At 35.6% G+C, this 11874-nt stretch overlaps 1 protein-coding gene and 1 long non-coding RNA gene across 3 annotated transcripts in view; one reads left to right on the top strand and one right to left on the bottom strand.

Annotated features, from left to right (window-relative positions):
- Window positions 1-11874, top strand: part of LOC134200577 (uncharacterized) — a 481544-nt gene that overhangs the window by 414398 nt on the left and 55272 nt on the right. The gene's annotated exons all lie outside the window — the stretch shown is intronic.
- LOC101742503 (ATP-binding cassette sub-family B member 10, mitochondrial) lies at window positions 17-11067 on the bottom strand. Its single transcript, XM_012692168.4, has 10 exons — window positions 10609-11067; window positions 9027-9233; window positions 8627-8829; window positions 7788-7922; window positions 7239-7385; window positions 6315-6546; window positions 5448-5725; window positions 4468-4551; window positions 1668-1823; window positions 17-1198 (listed from the first exon to the last, which is right to left on the bottom strand). The coding sequence occupies exons 1-10, from the start codon at window positions 10958-10960 to the stop codon at window positions 899-901; spliced, it is 2094 nt and encodes a 697-aa protein (XP_012547622.2). The 5' UTR covers window positions 10961-11067; the 3' UTR covers window positions 17-898.

The following is an 11874-nucleotide window of genomic DNA, read 5'->3' as shown; positions in this document are numbered from 1 at the left end:
TTAATTAAAATGACGATTCACTTTCCGAAAACAACAACCATTTATTTGTTCCATGCGTAAATTTATCCATAACCCTTGTCACTCGACAGTTAAATAATATATAATATATATTTATTTTAAATAAAATTACAATAAATTCAACAATTAAACAACAAACACATTCCGCTAATATACAAAGTTTTCCTTTTCAAATTTTTCAACATGACGTACTACTAACTTATCGAAAAACAAAATGGACAATTTATAATAAGCAATCCATCTTATCCACGTTAAAACAATTTGGTCCACATAATAACCGAACGTTTAATTTGAAAATAGCCCAAGCGTACAGCTAAGCCAAGTAAATAAGACGTTTCGAATTAAATATACACTTGAAAACTAAAAATACGGGCACGGTCGGACCGTGAAAAAAGAACATTATGATGTTACACACACTGCCACAATTAACGAGTTACATGTTTACACACATTGCCACAATTAACAAGTAACATTACGTAAATAATTTAAAAACTAACATGTCGTCGATGCAAATTTGAGATCTCCTATGTGTATAAATGTAGTTTTCGAGAAAATCTAATAAAACTATCTCCTGAAAAAGAAAAAAATATGCAAATATTTTTTTGAGCACACAGTATACTTTGATCTACAATAAAATACAAACCGCGACACTTAGAATTTTTTAAGATTGACGCCTAATAAAGATATGCAGATGAGATTTTTTTCTGAGTATAGGTATTCAAAATAACTTTCATCAATAATATATGAAAACATCATTTTGGCTAAAAATGTCACTTAAGAGATTTTAAATTTGCAACAACAATATGCCGGGAACCGATTTAGTAGCCGTCAACAGATTTTGATCCTTGCTTGGACGTTTTTGTGATGAGGTACATAAAACTCATTGACTTTTCTGCATATCCTTTTTGTCTCTCGATTTCGCGGTAAACGTTTGATGCGTTATCAACTCCCTAAAGAGGCCGTCCGGTTTGGCTACTAGCTCGGCGTAAGGTCCCGTCTCAACTACAACTCCATTCTCGAGCACAGCGACCTCGTCCGCGGACTGTATCGTGCTCAACCTGTGCGCTATGGTCAGAACCGTTCTAGACTTACTGATCTCTTTTAAAGCTTTATCAACTAAGTACTCCGAATACGTATCTAGCGCTGATGTGGCTTCGTCGAGGATCAAGATTTTCGGATTCTAAAAAAGAATACCATAGTTTAATACAAGATATAATTTGGTTTCGAAACTGTTTTCGGAGTTTTATTGATTAAAAGTATTTCATTCAAAAAGGCTCTAAGTGTGATTCCAACTCATTCTAATTTTATATATGTAATTTTTTTTACATTACATTAATTTAATTTTTTATCAACATATTATATTTTTATTAGTTCTAAATTGCGACTAAATTTTCAATGTTTTATTTTCTCAGTATAAATTAACCAAAGAATCTGTCGTATCTTCCTTTTTGGGAACCATTATGATAACAGAATAAAAAGATTTAAAAAAATCAAGTTTATTTTTAATCGTGGCTTTATTTTTACTGCCCTTGTAGCAGACGAGCATACGGCCCACCTGATGGTGAGTGGTTACCTTCACCCATGGACTTCAGCAATGCCAGAGGCAGAGCCAAGCCGCTGCCTACCGTTAACAATAGCTGATAAATTACCTTAACAATGGCCCGTGCAATGGCCACCCTTTGTTTCTGTCCCCCGCTCAGCTGACTACCGCCGGCGCCTACCTCTCTGTCCCAGCCTTGGCGGGTGCCGGTCACTAGCTCGTGCAGATGAGCAGTGCGAGCTGCCACCATCCACGCTGGCTCGTCCTTGGTAAGAAACAAACACTGCACTACATAGTATAAAACAAAGTTGCTTTCTGTCCCTTTACCCCTATGTATAATAATATATATGCTTAAATCTTTCAAACTACGCAACGGATTTAGATGCGATTTTTTTTAATAGATAGAGTGATTGAAGAGGAAGGTTTATATGTATAATAATATCCATTAAATAATGGAGAAATCAATAATAAATTACAGTTTCCGAAGCGAAGCGAGGGTGGGTCGCTAGTTACAAATAAAATCAGTTTCATCTTATGCAAATTTTTCAATATTTTTTTATTGCTTACTGGGGTGGACGAACTCATGGCCCACCTTATGTTAAGCGGTTACCAAAGTCCATAGACATTTACAACGTAAATTCCCCCACATACCTTGAGATATAAGTTTTAAGGTCTCAGTATAGTTACAACGGCTGCCCCATCCTTCAAACCGAAACGCATTACTGCTTCACGACAGAAATAGGCGGGGTGGTGGTACCTACCTGCGCGGACCCTCAAGAGGTCCAACCACAAGTAAAATTTCAAGTGCAATTGTTTAATTTTTTATTACACGATGTTATTCCTTCACCATGGAAGTAAATGGAGAGAGAACATTTGTTAAGTACGTATTTCATTGGAAAAATTGGTACCCGCCTGCGGGATTCGAACACTGGTGCACCGCAAGATACTTCTTATCCTTTAGGCCACGACGACTTTTAATGCCTATTTTTATTTACTTATCTTCAGCCCTTTGATATAAATCTCACCGCGGTTCCTTATGTAAAATTTTAAAGTCATTAAAAAAAGCCTGGTCCTTTTCTAATGACTTTTGAGATTTTATATCAAAGAGCTGAAGATAATTAATACACCTAATTTGATAAAAATATACCTTTTTTTAGGGATATTGCAATTATGATTTTTGTATTATTCTAAAACTGTAGCATTAGAAATAAGACAAATAATAATAGTAGTTTTACTAAGCGCTTTATTCGGAAATGTTGACGTTTAAATGGAAGACTCGAACTTGAAAAATATGACGTAATATCCACGCCCCTCCCTAGGAGGACTCTTGCGTAATGAATAGCCCTTTAAGCTGCTTTGAGACTACGCTATAATATAATAGCATATAGTATTGTTACACCTGTAAGAGTAACGCCATCTATCGCCGAATAGCCGAACGAAGGATCTAGTAGCATCTAGAGCGCTCGAGAAGTACAACGCCATCTATTGTCAGATAGCGGAAACACAATACTCGAAATGTGTGGAATATACTCGGTAATTCTAGGGATGTGAAATCGGCAATAAAAGCGTTGTAGAGATGGCACGCAGTCAGTTAGTAATCAGAACTAGTCGAAGCGAAACAGCGAACGGATTACCTGAAGCGAAGCGGAAGAAACGAATTGAGAGTTTTAAAGTGTTTGTTGAGTGTTTTAAGTGTTCTAAGTGTTGAATACAGTTTTTAGTTGTACTTTGGTGGAATTTTACTTATCCCGAACCCCAGCGCGTAACAGTATATAGCTCATAGCACAACACTATCGCGCACCATACACTGTTATGGACACGTTCACACTGTACTGTACTATATATTATTGGCTAAGTATACGCTGCTTTACTATATGGTACTATAGTATAGCGTAGTATGAAAGCAGCTTAACTAGTTCACATGATTTGTACAGTCCAGAACCTCACTTGAACTATTGTGAAGATAAAATTATCGAAATAAATCCGGGCGTTCTCAAGTGCTGCGATTACCAACGAACAGCATTTCGTTTTTATTTACATAGACGCTGCCTGCCATGCTGTAAAACTTTCCGTAAGTTTCGTTTACATAAAAGACATGAGGCTCACCGAAAATACCGTAGTAGGTAAATTAATCTGCACGTTACGTACAACTCTGAAATGTTCGATTTTCTCTCGAGCAGGAGACGATAATCACTTACGATTAAACGATCGTTAAAATTGAATACGACAATCGAATCGGAAAATCGAAAAATTCTCGATTTTAAAGTAGCTATGAAAAAAAGTTAACAATACCTCTTTGAATATTTACTCTTTTTTTTTAAATGAAGGTTGTTTCAAACCATTTTTTTGTGGTCAAATCGCATAACCAGAGAGCTGCAGCGTCTCTATGCATTTTTTAAGCTTTGTTGTTAAGTTAAGATTTTTTAAGTGGCAACCGGAGATCATATAAACATTATAATGTGAGTGACGTTACCCTCGAGGCATGGTTCGAACGCGAGCATGCAGTCTTACTGGTGGTAGGACCTCTTGTGAGTCTACGCGGGTAGGTACCACCACCCTATCTATTTCTGCCGTGAAGCAGTAATGCGTTTCGGTTTGAAGGGTGGGGCAGCCGTTGTAACTATACTGAGACCTTAGAACTCATATCTCAAGGTAGGTGGCGGCATTTACGTTGTAGATGTCTATGGGCTCCGGTAACCACTAAACACCAGACGGGCCATGGGCTCGTCCACCGACCTAAACAATAAAAAAAATAAAAAAAATATCTTACCTATTAGAATACAGACACTTAAAAGTAGCATCTTAGCTCTGCTTGTATTGTAGATAATTTTACGTCAAGCTAGAATCCGTTATCTAATTTATATTTTTTCTCAATATCACTAAAATACATAAATCTTTTTTATAATTACCTTTTCATTTTGTACTTCTTCGTTTTCATCTAAAGCTCCGTACAAAATATTTTCCTTGACTGTTCCACTGAACAACACCGGTTCCTTAAAACGTATAACGTTACGGTTAGTGCGATAAATTGAAAATCATTAAGAACTACCGTTAAGGCGTAACAAACAGATTTATTTGTTAAAGCACAATATTTTTAAGCTATTGCATAGCTTTTATCGCGGGCTTTGAGCGCGGCGACCGAATCAAGAAATTCCGTAACGAAAATAAAACCAAACACCTCCCACTCCGCCTACCATGTAGCTCGCACCGCATTCAACAAATTCACACGTTGCGCTTATGTACTGTTTGTAAATAAGCGCGCGGCAGACTTGCATTCGCATGCAGTGCGACGTCATCATGAAAAGTCTGCGGCATCATGAAAAGTCTGCCCATCTCTCTCTCTCTCTCGCGCGGTCTAGCTTATGAGTGTGAAGGGAACAGTTAATGTTTTGCTTTTGTTAAAGTTTATAAATATAGCGTGGTCTTATTATATTATTGTTTTAATATTAAATTATTATTGTCTAATAATTATAATTGCATAAGTTGAAAAAAAATGCTATGCAATAGCTTTACCGCGGCAGTCCCCGAGCGCTACACGTGTTTTTTTTTTTGTTTTTATTAGTCAGATACAATGGCAGCTCCGGCCTTTAAACCGAAACGCATTACTGCGAGCTTCATTTTTATTATACAATGCTATTCCTTCACCGTGGAAGTCATAACATCACTATTATTATATAATCATGATTTCTACTGGTGGTAGAACCTCTTGTGAGTCCGCGCGGCTATCTCAAGGTGGGTGGCGCATTTACGTTATGGATGTCTATGGGCTCCAGTAACCACTTAACACCAGGTGGGCTGTGAGGTCTTCCACCAATCTAAGCAATAAAAAAAAATAGGACCCGTTAAATCGTTTTTTTTTGTGCGTAGATAATCGGGAAAGTTTACGTACTTGACCAACGTAGCCGATCAGACTTCTCAACCACATCGGATCTAATTCCCTTATGTCGACTCCATCGAGTAAAACTCTACCCTTATCCGGGTCGTAGAGTCTCAATATAAGCGATGCTATGGTGCTCTTCCCGCAGCCAGATCTACCGACAAGCGCAACTGACTTCCCGGGTCTCAAATGAAGATCCAGTCCTCGTATTAGAGGCGCATCGTTGTAGGAGAAATGTACTTTTTCTAATATTATTTCGCCGTTCGGTTTCTCTTTCGGTATTAAGCCTCCTGAAAAAATGAATTCATTCTGTGTAGAATTCACGATGATCAAAAGATTCGTACTGTATTAAGAATTTTCAATGCGTAATATTTCTTTATGTTTGACAGAATTTGCAAAATGTATCACACGTCATTACGGATCCTCCCGATCCATCCCGGTGCTTTAGGTTTTTTTTTATTGCCCTTGTAAGCAGACGAGCATACGGCCCACCTGATGGTGAGTGGTTACCGTCGCCCATGGACTTCAGCAATGCCAGAGGCAGAGCCAAGCCGCTGCCTACCTAGATACCTCAAGGTCACCGTCCCTAACGAACCCGTCGTTTGCGACGAAGGGCTCAACGAGTAAAAAACCCACAGACTCAGCCCACTGAGTTTCTCGCCGGATCTTCTCAGTGGGTCGCGTTCCCTTTCCGGTCGTAGATTCTGCGAAACACTGCTCTGGCTAGGGCCAGTATTAGCAGCACCTCCGGTTTGAGCCCCGCGAGCTCACCTACACGTTAGGGTGAAACTGAAGTAGCCTTTCAAGGCTATCAGCATTGATAGGGAAAAAAAATGAATGAACGACCGAATGAATGAATGAATGAACTGCTTAACTAACCTGTGACAGGAATTTTGGGCTCCCTATCAATGATCTCCCACAGTCTGGTCGCGGCTCCCATGCCCTTATTTAGTTCCGTGTAGAAACTACTCAGTCCACCAATACTGATCCCCACATACGCAGCGTACAGTAGGAACGATGTCAAGTTACCGACTGTGAGTTGCTCTGTCGCCACCATGCCTCCTCCGTAATATAAAACTAATATTATTATAGTGTTTCCCGCGAGGCCAGTCTAAAAATATGTTTTTATTTGAATTAATCTAAAACATTAACGAAATACAAATAATAAGTTATTCGTTTACGAATTTTTTTTTCATCATAATTTGTACCCTAAAATTATATAAATAAAAACTATGTTGCTCTACGGTTTAACAAAAAAATCGCGAACTTTCTGGAAATCGTTGTATATTAAAAGCATTCCACATCCATCAGTCCCGAGCAAAGAGTTTCATCTGTATTATGCGTGCACAAAACACATTATTAAAATTAAGTGCACCCATAGACCAGATACCAAATACCTTTCACAAGAGAATTTTTCCATCGGAGAATTAAGCCGATTCTGTGTCGAAAAATAATCACTAGATCATCGCGGTTTTCATTACAATGTAATATAGAGATGTTCAATAAAATTTGATGTTTTAAATTTAAATATGTATTAAGTTGATGTTTTTTTTTATGGCTTAGATTAGTTAAGTGGTTACTGGAGCTCATGGACATCTACAACGTAAATGCGCCACCCACCTTGAGATATAAGTTCTAAGGTCTCAAGTATAGTTACAACGGCTACCCCACCCTTCAAACCGAAACGCATTACTGCTTTACGGTAGAAATAGGCAAGGTGGTGGGTACCTATCCGCGCAGACGCTCAAGAGGTCCTACCACCAGTAAGTTTGTTTCACAATAAATTAATAGTTCATTTCTCACCAAACCGTAGAAACTGCCGACCGCTAATGACTCCTTGTAAGCCAAATTTAGTAAATTTTCAATCCTCTTTGCATAAGATTCGCATTCCTTAGGCTCCTTGCTAAATGCTTTCACAGTCTTTATGTTTGATATTTTTTCTTCAGCAAGCTACAAATTAAAATTAACATATACAATAGCGTATTTAGTAAAATACATTCCACTGTTTAAAACAGACGTTGGCTTCCTTTTATTTTTGACAAATAAAATTTACATTTCACTAATTACTTATTCTTTCCTTCGTTACATACGACTGTTCTTTGTGAAATTAGTTTCACTGAATTTACATATTTATATATTTGTTTTGTTTTTTTAATGTTAATTTTAAATATTTTAGGTGTCTCAAATCGAATGACGGTATTCGAGTGGAGGTGTGTATCGACTTTACTCACGGTTTATTATGAGGTAATCTATGCATCTACCCTGATATAAAACGTTAAAACTCTTTTAGAAAACTGCACTAATACCATTACGAAACTAAAATGATATTTATTGATATTTGTGGTAGCATACTTCGCTCGTTTCCGCAAGTGAATCTTGCAACTCCCTTGTGATCCCACGGACGAACCGTCCATATATGGCAGCCAACATTGAAACAGGCGGTACCACACACAGTCCGATCAAAGCCAATGAAGGCGACATGTAGAACTGGAACAAATTATGAATAAGCTATAGACGAATCCGAGGCGTTAAGATAATGAAAAGAACTTAACCCATAGACATAGCCCACTGAGTTTCTTGCGGGGTCTTGTCCATGAGTGGCAAATCGGATCGGGTGGTAGATTCCGCGAAGCACTACTATGAAAGATGTTAGCAACGTCTTTCAGAGCCCTGTGAGCTCACCTACCAATGAGGGTGAAACTAGAATTGCCGCTCGAGGCTACTGGTATCTTAGAAATGAAAAAAAGGTGCACAATTAATTACAATTGAATACACGATTTTCTCACTTCCTAATTAAACAATCGCGATTATTTTCGAATGTTTCGAGTCGATCTCGTCAAAAGGCCACAAAATTAATACGAATAAAAACAAAGGGCGATAAATTTAAAATTAGTGAAATTTCGTGAATGCCCGAAATCTATTATGTACCTTCTGATTACTAGCCGATAGTGATTACATAAGCTGCGCAGTTGTAAATTATAATTCATTTACATTTAATTAACACTTGAGCAATTCAAAGTGACAATTTTAATGTATTACAGCTGCCGAAAACTAAATCAATACTATATAATTTCCGTTGATTTTATAATGATCATCTACTTTCAGTTTTAAATAATAATACATACGATTTACGTATATAATATGCAGCAATCAGATTTTCTTAAAATACAAATAATATTTTCAAATCTTACCATCATTCCTGTTCCAGCTCCAACCATAAACAAAGACCTAAGGCCGTCGCTAACATTTTGACTGAGATTACGGCCCACAAGCTGTGTATCTGCAGATAATCTGTTAACTAATTCCCCTGTTGATGTTCTTCCAAACCACGCCGTTTCTTGTTTTAAAATCGCACCATAAACTTGTTTCCGGAGAGCCTGAGTCATTCTTTGCCCTAAAAAGTAACATCTATATTTTATCTATATTTATAAAATACCGCCAATAAATATGTACACTTATTTTGGTTAATTAACTGAGATACTTACATTTATACCCGATTTGTTTATTACTATCTTTTCTAATGTCCTATTTTGAATCTTCAAACTTTTATTTACTATCTATTTATTATCATTTGATTAAATCTATTCTCACCAGATATGGACATCAGGTAAACTCTTCCAAAGTTACACAGGCCTCCTATTAAGAATACCCCACAGAGCATCAGACATAATGCATCGAGCTTTTCTCTAGCAGCAGCTAAGTCACTTGTACTATTGTATATTATATCAAGTACTTTGCCAAGGGAAAATGGTACGGCCATCGTCACACTTGATGACACTATTAGGAAACCAATGGCACCTGAAATTAAAATTGAAAGCTAAAATAGTGAATAAATATCATGACTGTCCTTTTAGAAAATTATTTGCATACTTGACCACTATGTTAAGGACACAAGCTAAAATCATTATTTCAGATAAAAAATAATTATTTTTAAAAAACCAAAAGAGTCTACCTGAATAGCTGAAAGTGATAAGTTACAACAGCATCAAGTTTTGTGTGTGGTTTAAAGTGTTTTAAGTGTGTTTAAAATCATCTTATTATCTTATACTTGAGTCGTCTATTATCAAAGGTGGCAATCTGTGCATTTGGACAAAAAAAATTATTGATATGTCAATACAGATTGATTTGAATATAATCGTTTTCTTCAAAGAATACAGTTCAAAAACTGCATTAAATAAAGGTTAATACTTAACCTGTTATTTATCTAAAATGTCGTTCAGAAGAGTTTTGTGACTGCCAATGGAATACAAAGTCAATAATTCGTTTTTCTGATTTACCAATAATTATCCAAAAGTCACATTGCCGGCTTGGATAATAGTCGACTCATATATACTATTTGTTTTAGGAGAGAAGAGTGTTATTTGGGTGTACACAGGTAGGTAACACCATTTTGGATATATCTGGCCAAAAGTAGTCTTAATTGTTACTTCACTAAAATTGAGATTTCAACATTATATCTCAAGGTATATTTACATATATGGCTGAATTCAAAATGTGATATTTACGCATCCAGTGACAGGACAGCCACCATATCATATAATTAAAACATAAAAGATTTCTTCATTATCACACAAAGGCAAATTTTGCTTATTTCTTAAAATGGTCATGTGATCTGGTTCAAAGGGAGAAATGGCCACTTCTTCTTCTTTTTTTCCTATTACCCTCTGCTGGGGTGTAGAGCTCGAATGAAATTCTTTCATTATTAATAAAATTAATATTTAATAAACTTAATGTTAACAATATTAACACATTAAATTCAAGTTTGGTAACTAGAATAGTTATCAAATCATGCCAGAAAAAGTATGAGCTCTAGAGCATTTTTAATAAATGTCTTTCATTTAAACTAATAATGAAAATAAAAAAAAAATCGTTTAATTGTTACTAAAAAAGATGATCTGATCTTAATTAATGAATTAATACATTTCCTGCTTTATCTTAAGCTTTTTTTAGTGTACCCAATTCAAATCAACTGTGACTGAATAATTTTCAAGTTCATCTTATTGCCCTATTTGTGAACAGACCTACGAAAATAAGGACTTTTACTTATTTCTTAACAGAACCATGAAACATCTAATTTCTTTAAATAAATGAATAGACTCTGCATTACTTGATGCATAGATAGTATTTAAGACGTCCATATAGTCTAATAGAAGAAATAAAACTTATTACTTACCAGTTAATGTCCATTTTTCAGGTTCGGCCAGTCCAAGTAATCGTTTTAGTTCTGAAGTTTTTAATTTTACATTAATTTTCTTGCCCGTGACTAATGTGGTTTTATTTTTCAAATTTTCAATGGGTTCTTCATTTTTTTGTGCATCTATCTGGCTAGTGTAATACCTTAATTTAAAATGAAATGCCCTATTTTTATTAAGAAAAGTCCTATCACAATTTTGTGTTTTCGGTTTGTGACTATAAAACCTGACACCACACTGATAACATAAATATTTTTTGTATTGAATTTTGTGCCATAAATTTGTATGCCTACTAGATATTTTCAGTTCCAAATTTTGAAGAAGTCGTAACATTATAATTTTACGAAATTTTATAGTGTGTACAAAAATAATAACCCAATTTGACAGTGATTAACTGCTGTTGTTGTGTTTTTGACTTGGTTTTTGACAATCAATTTTGACAATGACATTTCAAAATAGAAATAGTGCGATAGCTCAGCCGCTCAGGATTTTAGGTAAAAAGTATTTCTCATTAGTCTATGATCAACATAACATAATATTATTATTGTATTGTTTTAAAATGAATCTATTAATTCCAGAAATAGTAACAATCTCACAAACACAACCAACCAAATACAAAAAATATATATTTTGTGGCATCTTTTTTATTTTATGAAATATAATATATAATTTTACCGATTAATTAATTTGGCTTTTATTAGCTGTAGAAAAAAGGGTCAAATTACACATACTTCATCGTGGCTGCAGAGATAAGATTGCCCAGTTTACTAATGCTGGTATTGGAGTCGGGCTGATAGACAACATTTTTAAGTATATATGTAGGTACGTAACGGAAAACATGTTACGGAACATAACGGACGACTTCAACAACGAGGAAATTAAACCTTGTAGCACAAATCAAATCCACAAAATCAATTTTGTGTAATTCCTGGTGGTAGATAATATCGAGGCATTTTTTTGACACTTATTAAACAATAGAATCTTTAATTTGCCAGTTCATGTCTCGAGGTGGGTGGCGCATGGCGGCATTCACATTGGAATGTCTATGGATCTTGGTAAAAACTTAACCCCATAAACCCGTAATACGCTTATCCATGTATGTAGTTAGTTTCATTTGAAATAGTTTGAATTTAGTGAGTTTTTAATTTGCTTAAGAAATATTTTTTTAATAATTTAATCGCACGGAAAGTTAGTATTTTCGGATATGAAGCCTCGTAAAAAACTAGTTTCTTGTTTAAACTCCCTTT

The sequence above is a fragment of the Bombyx mori genome, chromosome 18 (assembly GCF_030269925.1).
Source record: "Bombyx mori chromosome 18, ASM3026992v2".
NCBI lineage: Eukaryota > Metazoa > Arthropoda > Insecta > Lepidoptera > Bombycidae > Bombyx > Bombyx mori.
Note: the sequence above shows the minus strand (reverse complement) of the source record. Positions and strands in the feature narration are given on the sequence as shown.

What these genes read in the sequence shown, in the direction of transcription:
- LOC101742503 (XM_012692168.4), bottom strand. Translation starts at nt 10,960, where the DNA reads ATGTTACGACTTCTTCAAAATTTGGAACTGAAAATATCTAGTAGGCAT. An exon ending in TTACCTGATGTCCATATCTG is followed by an intron (nt 8,830 to 9,026) that starts GTGAGAATAGAT and finishes GTTACTTTTTAG; the next exon opens with GGCAAAGAATGACTCAGGCT. An exon ending in CACTTGCGGAAACGAGCGAA is followed by an intron (nt 7,386 to 7,787) that starts GTATGCTACCAC and finishes TTTAATTTGTAG; the next exon opens with CTTGCTGAAGAAAAAATATC.